The sequence below is a fragment of the Lynx canadensis genome, chromosome C1 (genome assembly GCF_007474595.2).
Source record: "Lynx canadensis isolate LIC74 chromosome C1, mLynCan4.pri.v2, whole genome shotgun sequence".
NCBI classification, from domain to species: Eukaryota; Metazoa; Chordata; class Mammalia; order Carnivora; family Felidae; genus Lynx; species Lynx canadensis.
In genome coordinates this window covers 100126913-100145122 of record NC_044310.1, presented here as the reverse complement: position 1 = coordinate 100145122, position 18210 = coordinate 100126913, and the positions used below count along the sequence as shown (strand labels likewise).

General features: G+C 35.0%; 1 protein-coding gene across 3 annotated transcripts in view; it reads right to left on the bottom strand.

The window, feature by feature from the left end:
• MAN1A2 (mannosidase alpha class 1A member 2) overlaps window positions 1-18210 on the bottom strand; it is a 180151-nt gene that overhangs the window by 85116 nt on the left and 76825 nt on the right. For all 3 annotated transcript variants that reach the window (XM_030324560.1, XM_030324561.1, XM_036064197.1), the window contains one exon: window positions 13631-13725. In XM_030324560.1, coding sequence (XP_030180420.1) covers window positions 13631-13725 — 95 coding nt within the window. The remainder of the gene's footprint in view (window positions 1-13630; window positions 13726-18210) is intronic.

Sequence of the window (18210 nt, the reverse complement as noted above, 5' to 3'; positions counted from 1 at the left end):
CTTTTGCCAACCATGGAAGAATCATACTATTGCTTATCAGACTTCTATCTGGGATAGGTGTCATTTGACCGCAGTCACCACATTAAGTGATACGAATATGGTGGTGAACAAAACACGCATGGTTCTGTTGGATGGATGTACAGAGCAAGAGAATTCAATCTAATGTAGGGGTTAAACAACGCTGCCTTTGAACGCTGTTGCCTTCAGGAAGGCAAAAAACTCCAAGTGCTTCCAATCTGTTCTATGAGTTAACCCTCCAGAAGTGAAGTAACCTTATTTCCTATGTACATTTTCCTACTTTTACAGAGAAGAGAAAAGAATTTCAAATACACTCTCTCAAGATCTTCCTTCAATCTCCAGATAATAAAATTTATCTCAGTTAACTCCAAGGCAAGCTTTCCAGTTAAAGGTTAAGCCTCTTTACAGAAATGCCACTTCTGCCCTTTCATAAATCTCCTTACTTAAAGGATTAGCAGAGGCATTTGGAGGTTCTTATATACTGGTTCCCCATATTTCATCACCAGCCCTTCCTCTAAAAGTTCAATTTTCTCCCCTATATTTTCTCATCTCCTATATTTTCTCATCTCCACATCTCCTTTTGGTTAGACTACTTCCTCCACTCAAAATGCCCTACCCCATTTGTATCACCAATTAGTATCATACTTCTTTATAAAAGCAAATTAAAGCACTCCATGAAAACACCCTGATCTTCTTAAACACAAGCCTTCTTTTTTCTGATGATCTCATATCATGTTGATTGCACACGGATGCCTTCTACTTTGTAACAAAACATCTGGGTACCTGCCATGTGCCATTCCACTGAAAATCACAACAATGCAGTCCCAACTTGTCCTCTGACAGTAAAAACTGAGTGAAATCTGTTGCGTTTCTATACAACAATAATGAAGCAGCAAAAAGAGAAATTAAGGAAATCAATCCCATTTACAACTGCACCAGAAGTAACAACATACCTAGGAATAAACCTAACTAAAGAGGTCAAAGACCTAATACTCTGAAAAATATAAAACATTGATGATGGGGCGCCTGGGTGGCTCAGTCGGTTAAGCGTCTGACTTCAGCTCAGGTCACGATCTCGCGGTCCACGAGTTCGAGCCCCGCGTCGGGCTCTGGGCTGATGGCTCAGAGCCTGGAGCCTGCTTCCAATTCTGTGTCTCCCTCTCTCTCTGCCCCTCCCCCATTCATGCTGTGTCTCTCTCTGTCTCAAAAATAAATAAACATTAAAAAAAATTTTTTTAAAAAATAAATAAATAAAAATAAAACATTGATGAAAGAAACTTAAGAAGACACAAAGAAATGGAAAGACAGTCCATGCTCTTGGATTAGAAAAACAAATATCATTAAAATGTCTATACTACCCAAGCAATCTACATATTTAGTGCAAGCCCTATCAAAATATCAATAGCATTTTTCACACAGCTAGAACAAACAGTCCTAAAATTTGTATGGAACCACAAAAGACCCCAAATAGTCAAAACAACCATGAAAAAGAAAAGCAAACCTGGGAGCATCACAATTCTGGACTTCAAGTTATATGACAAAGCTGTAGTGATCAGAACAGTATGGTACTGGCACAAAAAATAGACACATGGAACAATAGAACAGAATAGAAAACCCAGATATGAACCCACAACTATATGGTCAAACAATCTTCAACAAAGCAGGAAAGAATATCCAAGACCTTCTCTTCAATAAATGGACTTGGGAAACCAGACAGCAACATGCAGAAGAATGATACTGGACCACTTTCTTACACCATACACAAAAATAAATTCAAAATGGATTAAAGACCTAAATGTGAAACCTGAAACCATAAAAATCCTGGAAAAGAGTACAGGCAGTAACTTCTTTGACATTGGCCATAGCAACTTCTTTCTAGATACGTCTCCCGAGGCAAGGCAAACAAAAGCAAAAATAAACTATTGGGACTTCATCAAAATAAAAAGCTACTGCACAGTGAAGGAAACAATCAATAAAACTAAAAGACAACCTATGGAATGGGAGAAGTTATTTGCAAATAACAGCTGAAAAAGGGTTAATATTCAATATATAAAGAAGTTATAAAACTCAACACCCCAAAAATGAATAATCCAATTAAAAAATGGGCAGAAGACATGAACAGACATTTTTCCAAGGAAGATATACAGATGGCCAACAGACACATGAAAAGATACTCAACATCACTTACCATGAGGGAAATGCAAATCAAAACTACAATGAGGTTATCACCTCACACCTGTCAGAATGGCTAAAATCAACAACATAAGAAACAACAGGCATTGGCAAGGATATGGAGAAAGGGGAACCCTCCTGCACTGTTGGTGGGAATGCAATCTGGTACAATCTGGTACTCTGGAAAACACTATGGAGCTTCCTCAAAAAGTTAAAAATAGAACTACCCTATGATCCAGCAATTGCACTATGAGGTATTTACCCAGAGAGCACAAAATTACTAATTCAGAGAGGTACATGGACTGCAATGTTTATAGCAGCATTATCTACTATAGCCAAATTATGGAAGTAGCCCAAGTGTCCTTCGACTGATGAATGGATAAAGAAGTGGTGTGTATGTATACAAATACACACATACATACATATATATATGCAAACGTAGACACATACATACATACATACACACACACACACATACACACACACACACACATATACACATTCATTCACACACACACAAAATGGAATATTACTCAGCCATAACAAAGAATGAAATCTTGCCATCTGCAATGACATGGATGGAATGAGAGAGTATCATACTAAGCGAAATAGGTCCATCAGAGAAATCACAAATACTATGTGATTTTATTAATATGTGAAATCTAAGGAACAAAACAAGCAAGGACAGGACGACAGAAAGAGAGAAAAAACCAAGAAACAGACTCAACTATACAGAACAAACTGATGATTACCAGAGGGAAGGCAGGTCGGGGATGGGCTAAATAGGTGATGGAGATTAAGGAGTATACCTGTTGTGAACATCAGATGATGTAAAAAAAGTGTGGAATCATTATATGGTACATCTGAAACTAATATTACACTGTATTTTAACTCACTGGAATTTAAATAAAAACTTAGAAGAAAAGAAAATTGATAGAAGCACTGATCAAATGTCAGGAGACAAACCCAGGTGTGCCCTTTTGATGTCCAATTCCCTCATCTATAAAGATATCTATTTCACATGGATATTGTTAGAATTAAATAAGATCATGTTTATAAATGTACCATGCTACAAAGATTCACTTTTTGTACTTCCTATTAAAAAATAAACAAAAACTGTGTTATTCATCTAACATATCTATAGTATATTGCTTAGGAGAGTTCAGCAAAAATTTAAATGCTATCTTTTACTGAATGTATGATATCAGTATAAAAAGGAAAATACATAACAGATAACACAGAGAGTAAACAAATAATACAAGAGTGTAATATATACTGTGCCTGATGGACAGAGGCTTATGAACACATAAATTACTAAAATTTACTTAAATAGAAAACAGAAACATGATCTAATTAATGTAACTTATTGTCAAAAGACAGTACATCAGCAGTATCAAAACTTACTCAAAATAAAATCTGGAACCAAGTAACTTTACCAGAAGTGTCTACCAAGAATCTTGGGATTACAAAATTAAATTAAATTAAATTAAATTAAATTAAATTAAATTAAATTAAATTAGTAAATATCTTAAACAGACTCTTCATGAGAAGAATCACTACCCAACATGTTTTGAAAGAGAACCTAGATATCAAAGCCAGACAAGAGTATTAAAAAGTGCAGACCAATCTCATGTGTGAAAAAGATACAATGACCCCAAACAACATATCAGCAACTAAAATCCAGCAATATAGAAACAGAATAGTACATCCTGATCAAACTGGATTTGTTCCTTGAATGCTATAATGGTTTCTCATTTAAAACAAATCCATGTGGATGTCTGGAATAAAAAGATTTAGGAACAAAATTCTTGTCAACATTTTGATACCTACAGAAAAATTGCTTGGAAAAAGTTCAACAATACATAATTTTAAAAAAGAACCTCTTAAAATATTAGCAATAATAGAAATGTCTTATGACTAGCATCACACTTAATGGTAAAAACTCACTTTCCACTAAACAAGAGTATCCTTGGTCACTATTTCTATTCAATACTATTGCTGTAAGTTCTAGCCAGTAAAGTAAGGGGGAGGGGGTAAAACCAAAACTGTCCCTATTCATAGGTGAGATGCCTGTATATAAAGAAATCTCTGATAAATTACTGCTATTAAACAAGAGGATTCAAATTCAGCAAGATCACCGAATTCAAAATAAGTTTACAAAAACAACTATATTCTATGTTCCAGCAGTAGGGAATGAAAAAATTTAAATAATACCATTTACTATAGTGTTTTTTAAACAAAGAATCTATGAATAAATCTAACAAAATTTTTCTAATCTCTGCTCTCATTATGACCCTGAGATCTTCTAATGACTTAACTAACCTCTCCTGCAGAAAATTAAAAACCAAGAATCTATGAATAAATCTAACAAATTTTTTCTAATTTCTGCTCTCATTATGACCCAGAGATCTTCTAATGACTTAACTAATCTTTCCTGCAGAAAAAAATTATAAACTCTAGATGAAATACAAACTGGCCTAAAGTCACTGGAGAATAAAACAAAAGTGGTCAGATTCCAAGGACAGTGGAAACTTGCAAATATGGGCAAGTATGGGGTAAGTTTCACACTTTCTTACAGCTTTTACCCCAAATTCAAAGCCCATACTAGGCAGAACAGAGAAAATCTGACAGAAAACTTGCAGTCCTTCTGTCTTAAAGAATCAGAAGCCAGTTTTTGCAGCAATTACAGCTGCTGAACAAAGAAGGAGAAAGAATGCTGGGGAGAAAAGAGCAAGAAAGGGGAAGACTCTAGTTCTGTATATGAAGTTTGTCCCTGGCTGCCATGCGAATCAGGAATGCTTGAGAACAGAAACAATGCTCTGGAGCAATACAGGTTAAAGATAAAGAAATGAAATGAATTGAGACATTGTTTGAAGTTTGAATCCAACTAAGAATGAAGTTAAAGGACTACTTAAATCTCTCTCTCTCTCCCTCTCTCTCTCTCTCACACACACACACACACACACACACACACACACACACACACACACACCTAATCATAACAGAATCCAGAATTTCCATAACAAAACTTTCAGAATGTCCCAGATTCATTCAAAATGTTACCTAGCCTCAAGTGAAAAGCTAATCAATGACACCAACTCCAAGATGGCCCAAGTGTTAGAAATAGTAAGACTTTAAACCAGGTATTCTAACTGTGCTTTATGAAATACAGGTGTGTTCACAATGAATGAAAAGACAGAAAATCTCTATCTCAGAAACAGAATGAGAAAGAATCAGATCAAAATTCTAAAAACTCCACTGCCTGGGTTTAAGAGCAGATTAGAGCAACTTAGGAAAGAGTCATGAAGACATGAAGACAGATCAGTGGAAATTATTCAGTCTGAAGAACATAGGAAAAAAAAAAGATTGAAAAATATAAACAAAGACTTCAGGGACCATGACACAAAAACAAAAATTCTGAAATACAAGTAAATGGCATTTCAGAAGGAGGTAAAGAAAGGGGAAGAAAAAAACATTTGAAGAATTAATGGCCAAAATGTTACCATTATATTTGGTGAAAGACCTAAATATTCAGATTCAACAAGCTCATCAACAAAGCCTAAGGAGGATACAAAAGCAACAACAACCAAAATAAACCTGAGGCACCTCTTAATTGAACTCCTGAAAACCAAAAATAAAAAAAAATCTTAAAAGGATTCAGAGGAAAAAGACTATATATGTATATGACAACAATCATTTAAATTATGCCTTAATCAGAAACAATGGAAAACATAGGAGAAAGAAACAATGTTTTTGAAGGGTAGAAAAACTCACCAATTAAAAATTTTACATACACTAAAAATAAAATCCTTTAAGAATAAAAAACTTTTTTATAAAACACTTTTCAAACAAAGAAATTCAAGTGAGAATTCAAGCCTACAAATGAGCATTACAAGAAATACTAAGGTTCTTCAGACTGAAATGAAGTGGTACCAGATTAAAGAAAGGTCAGATCTTCAGAGAGAAATAAAGAGTACTAGATATAGTAACTCCCTGGGTAAATACTAGAATATCATTCTCCTCAATTCTATAAAGTAAATAGGTCTGTTTAAACTAATATTTTAATAATGCGTTTTGAGATTTAGAGTGGATTAAATGCAATTCATTTCACAACTATGGCATATAAAGGATGGGAGGGAGGAGATGAATGGAAAAGTAGGGTTGAAATGTTACTATACATAAGTAGTACAATATTAACTCTGTTAAATGAAAAATTAATTTTGTACCCCACGATTTTATAGCAACCACCCCCAAAATATAATAAATTAGTTAAATAAAAGCACTAATAAACTAAAGCAGAATTCTACAACATTTGTCAATTCAAAAGATGTTAGGACAAAGGAAATGAAGGAAGGAAAAACAGAACTTACACCAAAAACCATAAAATACTTAGTAATAAATCTAACCAAAGAGGTGAAAAATCTATACACTGAAAACTATAGAAAGCTTCTGAAGAACTACAGAAAGAAATTGAAGAAGACACACAAAAAAAAATGGAAAAATATTCCATGCTCCTGGATAGGAAGAACAAATATTGTTAAAATGTCAATACTACCGAAAGCAATCTATATATTCAAAGCAATACCTATCAAAATAACACCAGTATTCTTCACAGAGTTAGAACAAACAATACTAAAATGTGTATGGAACCAGAAAAGACCCCGAATAGCCAAAGCAATCTTGAAAAAGAAAACCAAAGCAGGAGGCATCACAATCCTGGACGTTAAGCTGTATTACAAAGCTGTAATCATCAACACAGTATGGTACTGGCACAAGAACAGACACTCAGATCAACGGAATAGAACAGAGAACCCAGAAATGGACCCATAAACATACAGCCAACTAATCTTTGACAAAGCAGGAAAAAATAGCCAATGGAATAAAGACAGTTTCTTCAGCAAGTGGTGCTGGGAAAACTGTTCAGCGACATGCAGAAAAATGAACCTAGACCACTTTCTTACACCATACACAAAAATAAACTCAAAATGGATGAAAGACCTAAATGTAAGACAGGAAGCCACCAAAATCCTCCAGGAGAAAGCAGGCAAAAAAATCTCTTTGATCTTGGCTGCAGCAACTTCTTACTCAACATGTCTCCAGAGGCAAGGGAAACAAAAGCAAACATGAACTATTGGGACCTCATCAAAATCAAAAGCTTCTGCACAGCGAAGAATGAAACTATCAGCAAAACTAAAAGGCAACCGACAGAATGGGAGAAGATATTTGCAAACGACATATCAGATAAAGGGTTAGTATCCAATATCTATAAAGAACTTATCCAACTCAACACCCAAAAAACAAATAATCCAGTGAAGAAATGGGCAAAAGACATGAATAGACACTTCTCCAAAGAAGACATCCAGATGGCCAACTGACACATGAAAAAATGCTCAACACCACTCATCATCAGGGAAATACAAATCAAAACCACAATGAGATACCACCTGACACCTGTCAGAATGGCTAACATTAACAACTCAGGCAACGACAGATGTTGGCGAGGATGCGGAGAAAGAGGATCTCTTTTGCACTGTTGGTGGGAATGCAAACTGGTGCAACCACTCTGGAAAACAGTATGGAGGTTCCTCAAATAATTAAAAATAGAATTACCCTACAACCCAGCAATTGCACTACTAGGTATTTATCCAAGGGATACAGGTATTCTGTTTCAAAGGGGCACATGCACCCCAACTGATAGCAGCACTATCAACAATAGCCAAAGTATGCAAAGAGCCCAAATGTCCATCAATGGATGAATGGATAAAGATGTGGTGTGTGTGTGTATGTATGTGAAATAGATAATTCCACAATCACAGTTGGAAACAGTTTAATATTTCGTGTGTGTGTGTATACATATATATACATACATACACACACATGTATATATATGTATACACACACATACACATATGTATATATATGTGTATATACATGTACACACACACACAATGGAGTATTACTCGGCAATCAAAAAGAATGAAATCTTGCCATTTGCAACTACGTGGATGGAAATAGAGGGTATTATGTTAAGCGAAAATAGTCAGAGAAAGACAAATATCATATGACTTCACTCAAATGAGGACTTTAAGACACGGAACAGATGAACACAAGGGAAGGGAAGCAAAAATAATATAAAAACAGGGAGGGGGACAAAACAGAAGAGACTCTTAAATATGGAGAACAAACAGAGGGTTGCTGGAGGGGTTGTAGGAAGGGAGATGGGCTAAATGGGTAAGGGGCATTAAAGAATCTACTGCTGATATCATTGTTGCACTACATGCCAACTAACTTGGATGTAAATTTAAAAAATAAAATAAAATAAATTAAAAAAAAACAGAACTTAAATCAGACTGCAGCCAATAATTACATTTCATGTTAATTGATTAGAAGGCAGTTATTTTCATACCGGCAAAGTCCAACTACATGCTGTCTTCAAAAGAACTAAAATTATAATATGGTTAGGCTGAAAGTAAAAAGAATACATCAAGAAAGTAGTAAGCATAAGAAAGGTGGAGTAGCTAGATTAACATCTGATAAAACAAACTTCCAAGCAAAAATATTACCAGACATGAAGAGGAGCACATCATAATGATAAAAGGGTAAAGTCATCAGAAAGACAAATCATAAACATGTAATACCTAACAGTAAAGCTTCAAAATACAGGAAGCAAAAATCTGACAGAAATAGAGTGAAGTAGATAATTCCATAATCACAGTTGGAAATAGTTTAATACTTCATCTCAGCAACTCATAAAAGAAGTATACCATTAATTAACTTAATTAAAAATCCAGAAAGACATAGATAATCTAAACAACACCACCAACTAGCTTAACCTAACATAGAACATTACCCCAACAACTGCAGAATACAGATTCAAGTGTATTTACCAACAAAAACCATATGCTGAGCCACAAACAAGACACAATACATTTGAAGAGATTGAAATTATACCGAATATCTTCGCTGATCACAATTAAATTAGAAATCAAAACAATAAGGTATCTAAGAAACCTCCCTGATTCTAAAATTTGGCAAATTAAACAACACAATCGGAATAACTGATTTGCAGGAAAATACAGATGCTGGCGAGGATGTGGAGAAACGGGAACCCTCTTGCACTGTTGGTGGGAATGCAGACTGGTGCAGGCACTCTGGGAAACAGTGTGGAGGTTCCTCAGAAAATTAAAAATAGAACTACCCTATGACCCAGCAATAGCACTGCTAGGAATTTACCCAAGGGATACAGGAGTACTGATGCATAGGGGCACTTGTACCCCAATGTTTATAGCAACACTTTCAACAATAGCCAAATTATGGAAAGAGCCCAAATGTCCACCAATCGATAAATGGATAAAGATGTGGTTTATATATACAATGGAATACTACTTGGCAATGAGAAAGAATGAAATCCTGCCATTTGCAGCAACGTGGATGGAACTGGAAGGTATTATACTAATTGAAATAAATCAGAGAAAGATAGTATTTGATGTTTTCACTCATATGTGGATCTTGAGAAACTTATCAGAAGACAAGTGGGGAAGGGAAGGAGAAAAAATAGTTATAAACAGAGAGGGAGAGAGGCAAACCATAAGAGACTCTTAAATACAGAGAAAAAACTGAGGGTGGATGGGGGTGGGGGAGAGGGGGAAATGGGTGATGGGAATGGAGGAGGGCACTTGGGATGACCACTGGGTGTTGTATGTAAGCCAATTTGACAATCAATTATATTTTTAAAAAAGGAATAACTGATTTGTCATAGAGGATATTCTAAGGAAAATTATAAAATACTTTTAACTGAAAAATGAAAAAAAACATTAAAATTTCTGGGATGAAATTTACAGCTTTAAAATTCTTATAAAAATAAACAAATAAATAAAATTCTTACAGAAAAAAATGCTTATTAAGGGAAAAAAGAGGTAAAAATCAAAGACCTAGAGTTCCAATGTAAAAGCTTTAAAAAGAGCTAAGTACAGAAGAGGAAAAAAAATTGAAATCAATGAGACAGAAAACATAAATCATAGAATTAATGTTACTAAATGCAGTTAAAGACAAAAGTCAGTTCTTTGAAAAGATAAATAAAACTGATAAATGCCTACCAGGATTGATAAAAGGAGAAAACAAATTACCAGTATCAAGACTGAAAGAGGGGTTATCACTATAAAGCCTAGAAACATGAAAGGCATAAGAAAGTAACATGTACAACTGCACACCAAAATCTTTGATAACTTCCACGAAATGGATAAATTCCTTATGAATACTATTAACCTGACACAAAATGAAAATAAAATCTGAATATCCATATATACATTTATATCACATATATAAGATATGTTGAATATACATGTATGAAATATGTATGTATATACATACATACATACATATAGTTGAATATGTTATTAAAATCTTCCCACAAGAAAACTTCTAGCCCAGATGGTTGTGTAGGTGAATCTATCAAATATTTAAGGAAGAAGTAACACCAGTGCTTTCAGAAAACAGAGGAAGAGAGACTATTTCCTACTTCATTTTATGAAACCAGATAACTCTAATACCAAACACAGCTATACATTAAAGAGGATAATATATTATGGCCAAGGACTATCCCAGGAATTCAAAGTTGGTTGAACATTTGAAAATCTAACAATAATTTACCATATTAACAGAATAAAGGTGAAAAATGTTATGATCATCACAGATGAAGAAAAAGAGTCATCTGGCATTTCTCAACATCCACTCGTGATAAAAACTCTAAGTAAAATAGGGAGAGAAGGAATTTCCTCAACCTGACAAAGGCAATTGATGAGAAATCTGCAGCTAACACTATACGTGATGAAATTTTTTTAAAAAGCAATATTACAAAAACCTTTACTAGAAATCTAGAAGACATAAAAAATATAGGAGACAATCTTTTTAACAAAAACTGTAAACCCAAATGTTACAGAAGACATATTTGAATATATAAAAATTTTAAAACTTATGAATAAAAAATTATAAATAAAGCAAAAAAAGCAAGTCTAAATGTCCAATAAATTTATGAAAATGATGCTCAAGTTCACTAGTCAGAAAACACAAATGAAAATAACAATGAGTAACACTTTATAACCATCAGTCTATCAAAAATTAAGCAGAACTTACACCTGCAGACATTTAGGTACTCTCACACATTGTAGGTAGAAATATGATGAAACTATAGTCTTTTTGGAAAACATTTTGGGAGTAACTATTAAATGTAAAATGCATATACCCTTTGATCCAGCAATCCTACATTTGAGAATCTGTCCCACATACAGCCATGGGGCGCCTAGGTGGCTCAATCAGTTAAGCGTCGGACTCTTGATTTTGGCCCCAGTCATGATCTTGTGGTTGTGAGTTCGAGCTCCGCATAGAGCTTCGCTGGCAGTGTGGAGCCTGCTTGGGATTCTCTGTCTCCTGTCCCCCTCTCTCACTCTGCCCCTACCCTGTTTGTGCTCTCTCTCTCTCTCTCTCTCAAAAATAAATTAATAAGTTTAAAAAAAAAAAAAAGACACACAGCCTCTGATCCAGCAATCATATTCTTGAGAATCATTTTCAGAGAAAAATTCTCACTACAAGAGGACATATATAATAGGATACTATTGTTAAAAATGTTTATGGTAGCAAAATAATGGAAACAAATACCATTGATAAGGCAATGATTGAATGAATTATGGTACAACCTATGTATAGCATTGTAACCAATGTATTTTAGGTTACACTAAATACGTTTCACTAGGTAGTCATCAGGAAGACTGACTTAGAGCTTTATCAGATGATCTGGAAGAGTATTTCCCTGAGATACTGCTGAGTGAGAAAAATAAGAGGCACAAAAGCAAGCATCCAAAAAACCACACAAAATTTTTAAACTTGCCCCGGAGCCTGTACCATACTGTAGAAGGTAAACACGTGGGGCTAACATAGGTTGGTTTTCAGGCAGCAAGAGAGGAGGAAAGCCTATGTGTGGGACACGTGCAGAGCTCAACCAAAAGAAAAAGAAAAAGAAAAAGAAAAAGCTTTAAAAAAATAGGTAAATAATTAGTTATGATCTAAACTCAAATAAAATGTGTATTTGTGTGAATATACACAGAGAAAGTAAGTGAAAATTAAATTTATAAAATGTTCAAGACCATGATCGTTGAATGCCTTCTCACTTTCAGCTCGATCTGAGTTTGAGGTTTTGTGATTTAAGAAAAAAGTCCTGCAGTCTTTCTTCACTTTCTTCAACTCATAATTAAATTTTAAATTAATAATAATTCTTATTATTCAGGAAAGTTATAGGATTCTGACAATGGTACTGACGGAAACCTCAGAAAATCTGTCTTAAAAATAAGGAATGAGAACAGATGTAGTACGTCGTTTGGCCATCTCCTTTTGTGTAGGTCACTGTGGAACTCCAGCCAAATTATCCCCCTCACAAGGAGGTAATTTATATTATAGATAGAGCATGAAATGAGAGAACAGTGAAGTTAAATTTAATGTTCAGCATTAAATGCTAATTTCTCAATGGAAATCTAAACTCTATACAGCTCTCCATTATAAAGAAATAATTAAAATAGATCACTTTTTTCAAATAAAGTTGTTACAGAATCATGATTCCAGAAAAATAAGTGTTCCCAACCTTCATTCTAAAGGGCCTGGCAGCAAGAACAAGAGTCAAATTTTCATGTAATTTCCAAGCTCCAACATTGAGAGGAATAATAAATTTCACTTGGAGAAAAACGTACGCAGTAAAAATTTCAGTCAGCATAAATTATTTCAATGCAAGTTAGATATACTGACATAACCCAATTTTTTAAATTTTAATTATATATCTTTGCATGATTTATAAAGTTATCTAAATTTTTTCTTTCATCTATTTCTAAGTGAAACCAGTGTTTTCTATCAGAATGGAACATACTGCAAAGAATGTTGAAGAGTTCACTTTGAACTTCAACAGTACAAACACCATAATAAGAATCCTAGGGTCAACATCATGAATTATTTTCTCCCTGATCATTCAATAATAGGAAGGCCTGGTTTTAAGGCACATTTGTGTTCCATTATGACTTAGAAGGTCACCAGGTGGTACACAAAAAATTAAAGAGGCAAAGCACTTTGAATCCATTACAACACGAAATGGAAAAGAATAAGAAAATAAAAGAAACATACAGGTAAGGAAGAGAAATTTACACTTAGAGAAGCAAGCAGTAGAAACCGGAATACAGTTAAGGCAGATGAATTGTTGCAAAGTGAAGAACTTTCAAACAAAACAAAACAAAACAAAACAAAAAACCAAAGAATGTTTTAAAGAAATATATTTCTGCATATATGTAGAGAAAAACAATTTAAGTCTTATAAAGTATGGGGAGGGCTGATCATTAGTAATTTCTAACACTAAGTTAATCTAATTCTTTCAGAACAGGAATAACCACATAGAAATAAAATTTACCTTTTCAGATTCACCATTGCCCAAGGAATCCCAGTAGGTGTGTTAAAGGCAGGAAGGAGTTTCTCAGCCAGCTGAACTGCTTTAATCTTGAATATCTGAGGTCAAAACAACATAAAGGAACTTTTTATAAAAAAAATTATAGCCACCCATTCATAAATTGAAGCCATTGTCATTTGCTGATCTCTCACAGGTCACATACTACAAAGAAGTACAAGGAGAAAAAAGGGCATCTCTTTGGTACCATGAAGCATACAGCAATCAGAGAAAACGTTTGTAAACTGGATACTGAGGAAAGCTGAGTATGTAATGGCCTGAAATTATAATTAACTGAAAGGGAAGGATGTGGTTTTAGTGTTAATATTATCTGTATTTTCAGCTGGCAAAAGTCTAAGAAATGTCAGGTTATGAAATGTCCATCCGATGGTATACAAGCTTAGCACAAATATTAAAACAAAGATTTGGATAAATGCCCTTGAATTACTGTAAGCATGTTTATGTCTCAACATTTTCCATCAACATCTATCCACATTATTAAAAAGAAAAGGTCTGAGTTCACATTCCAAGTCTGAGAGTTATAAATGCTTCAACTACTGCTATTTTGGGTATGAAACAATAAACTACACTAGTATCAGTGGTTTCCAAACTTTTAAAATCATGTACTACTACCAAGATATTCAGAGTAAACTTTCTAATATTCTTAGCATATCCAAATGGATATGCCTCTCTATCCCACTTTGGAGACTGTTGACTTAAAGGCTCCAAAATGAGACTGGGTCACAATAACCTAGTAGGAAAAAAGGCACATTCTCCTATATGCTTCAAGCCTATCTTCTCTCAAATTGATTTCAAACTCATCAGATATTTCAGCTTCCATCCGTCCCCTGCAGTCAAATATTTTTGATAAAATATTATTCAACTGTTCAAATAAGGAGTTGAAGGTCTGGAACAGATCAAAGTTATATGTTGAGGTTATATTAAACAAAGCACCCCAACATTACTGGGGGTAGAAGATATCAGAGAGAAATACACACAAGCTAACAAAGAAATATGATGTTAAGATGTTTTTGCAAGGTTCCTTAAATGAGGCAAAACTTCTTAGCAAAACTTGTAATTAGATATTCTCATACATCAACAATTTACCATTTCCTTGAATGCCTACTTTGACGTAAAAGTCTCAAGAAAAATGTAACAATTTAAGGTTAGTTTTTGTTTCTAGAGAGAGCATGTGCGTGTGAGTACATGAACTGGGGAGGAGCAGAGGGAGAGAGAGAATCTCGAGCAGGCTCCATGCCCAGTGCAGAGCCCCACACGAGGCTTGATCCCACGACTCTAGGATCATGACCTGAGCCAAAATCAGGAGTTGGACGCTCAACCGACTGAGCCACCCAGGCACCCCAAAGTTAAAGTTTTAACAATTTTCTCATATTCATCTCATATTCAGGAGAGCAAATGTAAACTGGTCCCCTTATGTTAACATTTTTACCTTAATAAAGTCTAGTTACATTATATAGTGAACAGTACTACTTCTGTTTACCATGAGGACAAAGGGACGAAGTTCTTACCTAATGTCAATATCACGGATTTGTTTTTATATTACATCTTTCCTACATACAAAAATTAATGTTTGGGGTGCCTGGGTGGCTCAGTCAGTTGGGCGTCCGACTCTTGATTTCAGCTCAGGTCTATCTCACAGTCATGAGATAGAGCCCCACGTCAGGCACGGGGCCTGCTCAAGATTCTCTCTCTCCCTCTCTCTGCCCCTGCCTGCCCTGCTCACGCTCTCTTTCTCACTCTCTCAAAACAAACAAAAAACTAATATTCAAAATGGTAAAATGCTTACAAACATAAACTTTTCTAAACAGAAAGCATTCTCCTTTCCCTTCCAGAAGTAAACTTCCAAAAGATATTTTCTAATTTTCAACTAATTGGAGCCATCAATAGCAGATAACATACATAGTAACCAGTTATAGTACACAGCCCCCCAAAACAACACCCTAAAATCACAGAGAAAAATTTCCTTATATAGTATGCTTATCTCAATATATTCACAAACATACAAACTCTTTAATGATGAATAAATTATAGCCCTACATTTCTCATTTTCACAAATATTTTGGTAGACAGCAGCAACAGCTAATTTAAAACATATTACTTTTCGGCAATGCAGGCAAGTAATACAAAATCCAAAAAGTGTCAAAGTAAAAAATAAGTCTCTTTTCCAGTCCGATTTCTCCACTACACAGTTCCTTCTACAATGCAGGCAGCTATCAGCTTCTTAAATGTCTAGTAAATACCTTGCACTAAATTAGTTCCATTGTATACATGGTTCCTAGCCTTGTCACATCAAATCCTCATTTTCTGACTTTCGCAGAAACAGAAATGCTATTAACAGTTTACACACACACAGAATCTTTGTCTTTGTCTCTCTCTGAAACATGGACTATCATGCACTCTATCCTGAACTTTCATCTTTCACTTTACTGAACCTTGGAGATCTTTCCAAATCAGTCCACAAAGGTCTACCATAACCTTCTCTTGAGTGGCTGCAGAATTTCTCCTTGTATGGATATACTGTAATTTAGTCAGTCCCCTATGTGACAGACATATGTTTCCAAACTATGTGACTAGGTAAGATAAATTCTCAAAGGGGAACCAAAGTATTGATGGGTATATTCGTTTGTAATTTTCATAGTTAATGCCAATTGTCTTCCACACACTTTGCTAATCCATATTCCTATCAGAAGGTATCAGTAGTCATTTCCCTGTATTCTTGTTAACACAAAAGTCATCAAAATTTTGATTGCTGCCAATCTCATACAGACAGCTCCCGATTTTACAATTGACAATGAACATCTTACAATTTATCAACTTTACAATGGTGTGAAAGTGATACGCGTTCAGGAGAAACCAACTATAAATTCTGATCTTTCCCAGGCTAGGGATATGTGGTAGATACTCCCTTGTGATGCTGAGCGTAGGCAGCAAACCGCAGGTCCCGGTCACCCGTGGGGAGGTGAGGGTGAACAACTGATATACTTTCAACCGACCTGCACTACACAGCCATTCCGTCTTTTGCTTTCAGTACAACATTCAATAAATTAGAGGAACTACTCAATACTTCATTATAAAAAACTTTATCATAAGGTACGTTATGATTTTGCACAACTGTAGGCTAATGCAGGTGTTCTGAACACATTTAAATGCATTTCCAATTTACAGTATTTTCAGTTTTTGATGGGTTTACCAGGACATGACCCCACCGTAAACCAAGGGAGATAGGTAGTTGAAAAAGGAGACTCCGTTATCATTTTTATTTTCATTTCTTTTATTATGAATGTGATAGATACTCAACACTCATCCAAATCTCCTTTCAAGCACACCTTCAAATACTGCAAAGGGTAGAAAACTACATAATGGCATCAACATTGCCAAGCATCCTTAAATATGCAATATTTGGAAGGAAGAAGTAAGTGATCTGAGGCAGTGGCCTTGCAAGCACAGTGGTGAAGGTATCTGGTTCTTCTGGTGGCTCTAAAAGAAGTTTGAATGACTGGTCTCTGTCTTCATAGGGACCCTGTGAGTAATCAAGGCAATGGAATTGGTGCTCAATTAGATACACAGTATGTTTGGGCATTTCTCCTGGCTGCATGGTTCCAAGCTGTATTATAACAAAAATACCTGATGTCATGGCCCTCCCAAAGATTCTGTTAACGAGTCAGTACCCTGTAATAAATCACTAGGTAAAACAGATTCTGTTTTCTGCTATTATGATTCTTGATGGATACAATCATGAGTGCACATCAATTATTTCACATGTTTAAGAGGCTCAACAATATTAAGACTTCTACAACATTTCATTTATTTACAGAAAAACTTTTATGCGTCCAATGTGCATTATGTGAAATCCCCCAGTTATTTTTACCAGAACAAATGGTGGGCAATGGGACAATGCTAAAAGTTCCTAAGAAGACTTAGGACCAGAAGAATTATTCCTGGGTGTGGAAGAACTGGAAGAAATGGGGTTAAACAGATAGAATGTGGCAAGATTACAAACAACCTTAAAACAGAAACAATGAAACTTAAAGTAACACAACTGATAACACAGAACCACTGTAGATTATTGAGAAGGGAGGTGATATTAAATGCATGGGTACTTTTAATTGTTTTTCTTTACTGAATTAAATTAGTAACAGAATATTCTTCTAGCCTGTTTTCAACCTAGCAGAGTGAGAATACAGAAGTGAAGAGTTTAGAATGCCCAAATGACTCCCTAGGCCATTCAGGGTAAAAGTCCTTTAAGAGGCTCTAAATCTTTATAAGCAATGAATCTCTATGACTTCTGTGCCTCACTCTCTCCTTCTTTTCTCTTCCAGCAACCTACTTCAGCCCCACTAACCTTTTTTGTTGTTCTCTGAGAATGCCAGTTATGCTTTTGCTTCGCTGTCTCTCCCTTTGCTATCCCTTTCTAATAAATGCTCTTATAAAAAGATGTTCTCATGGCTCTCTCTTATCTCCTTCAGGTCTCTATACAAATGCTACTTTTGCACACACTCCCTGACACACATCCAATTTGAAATTAA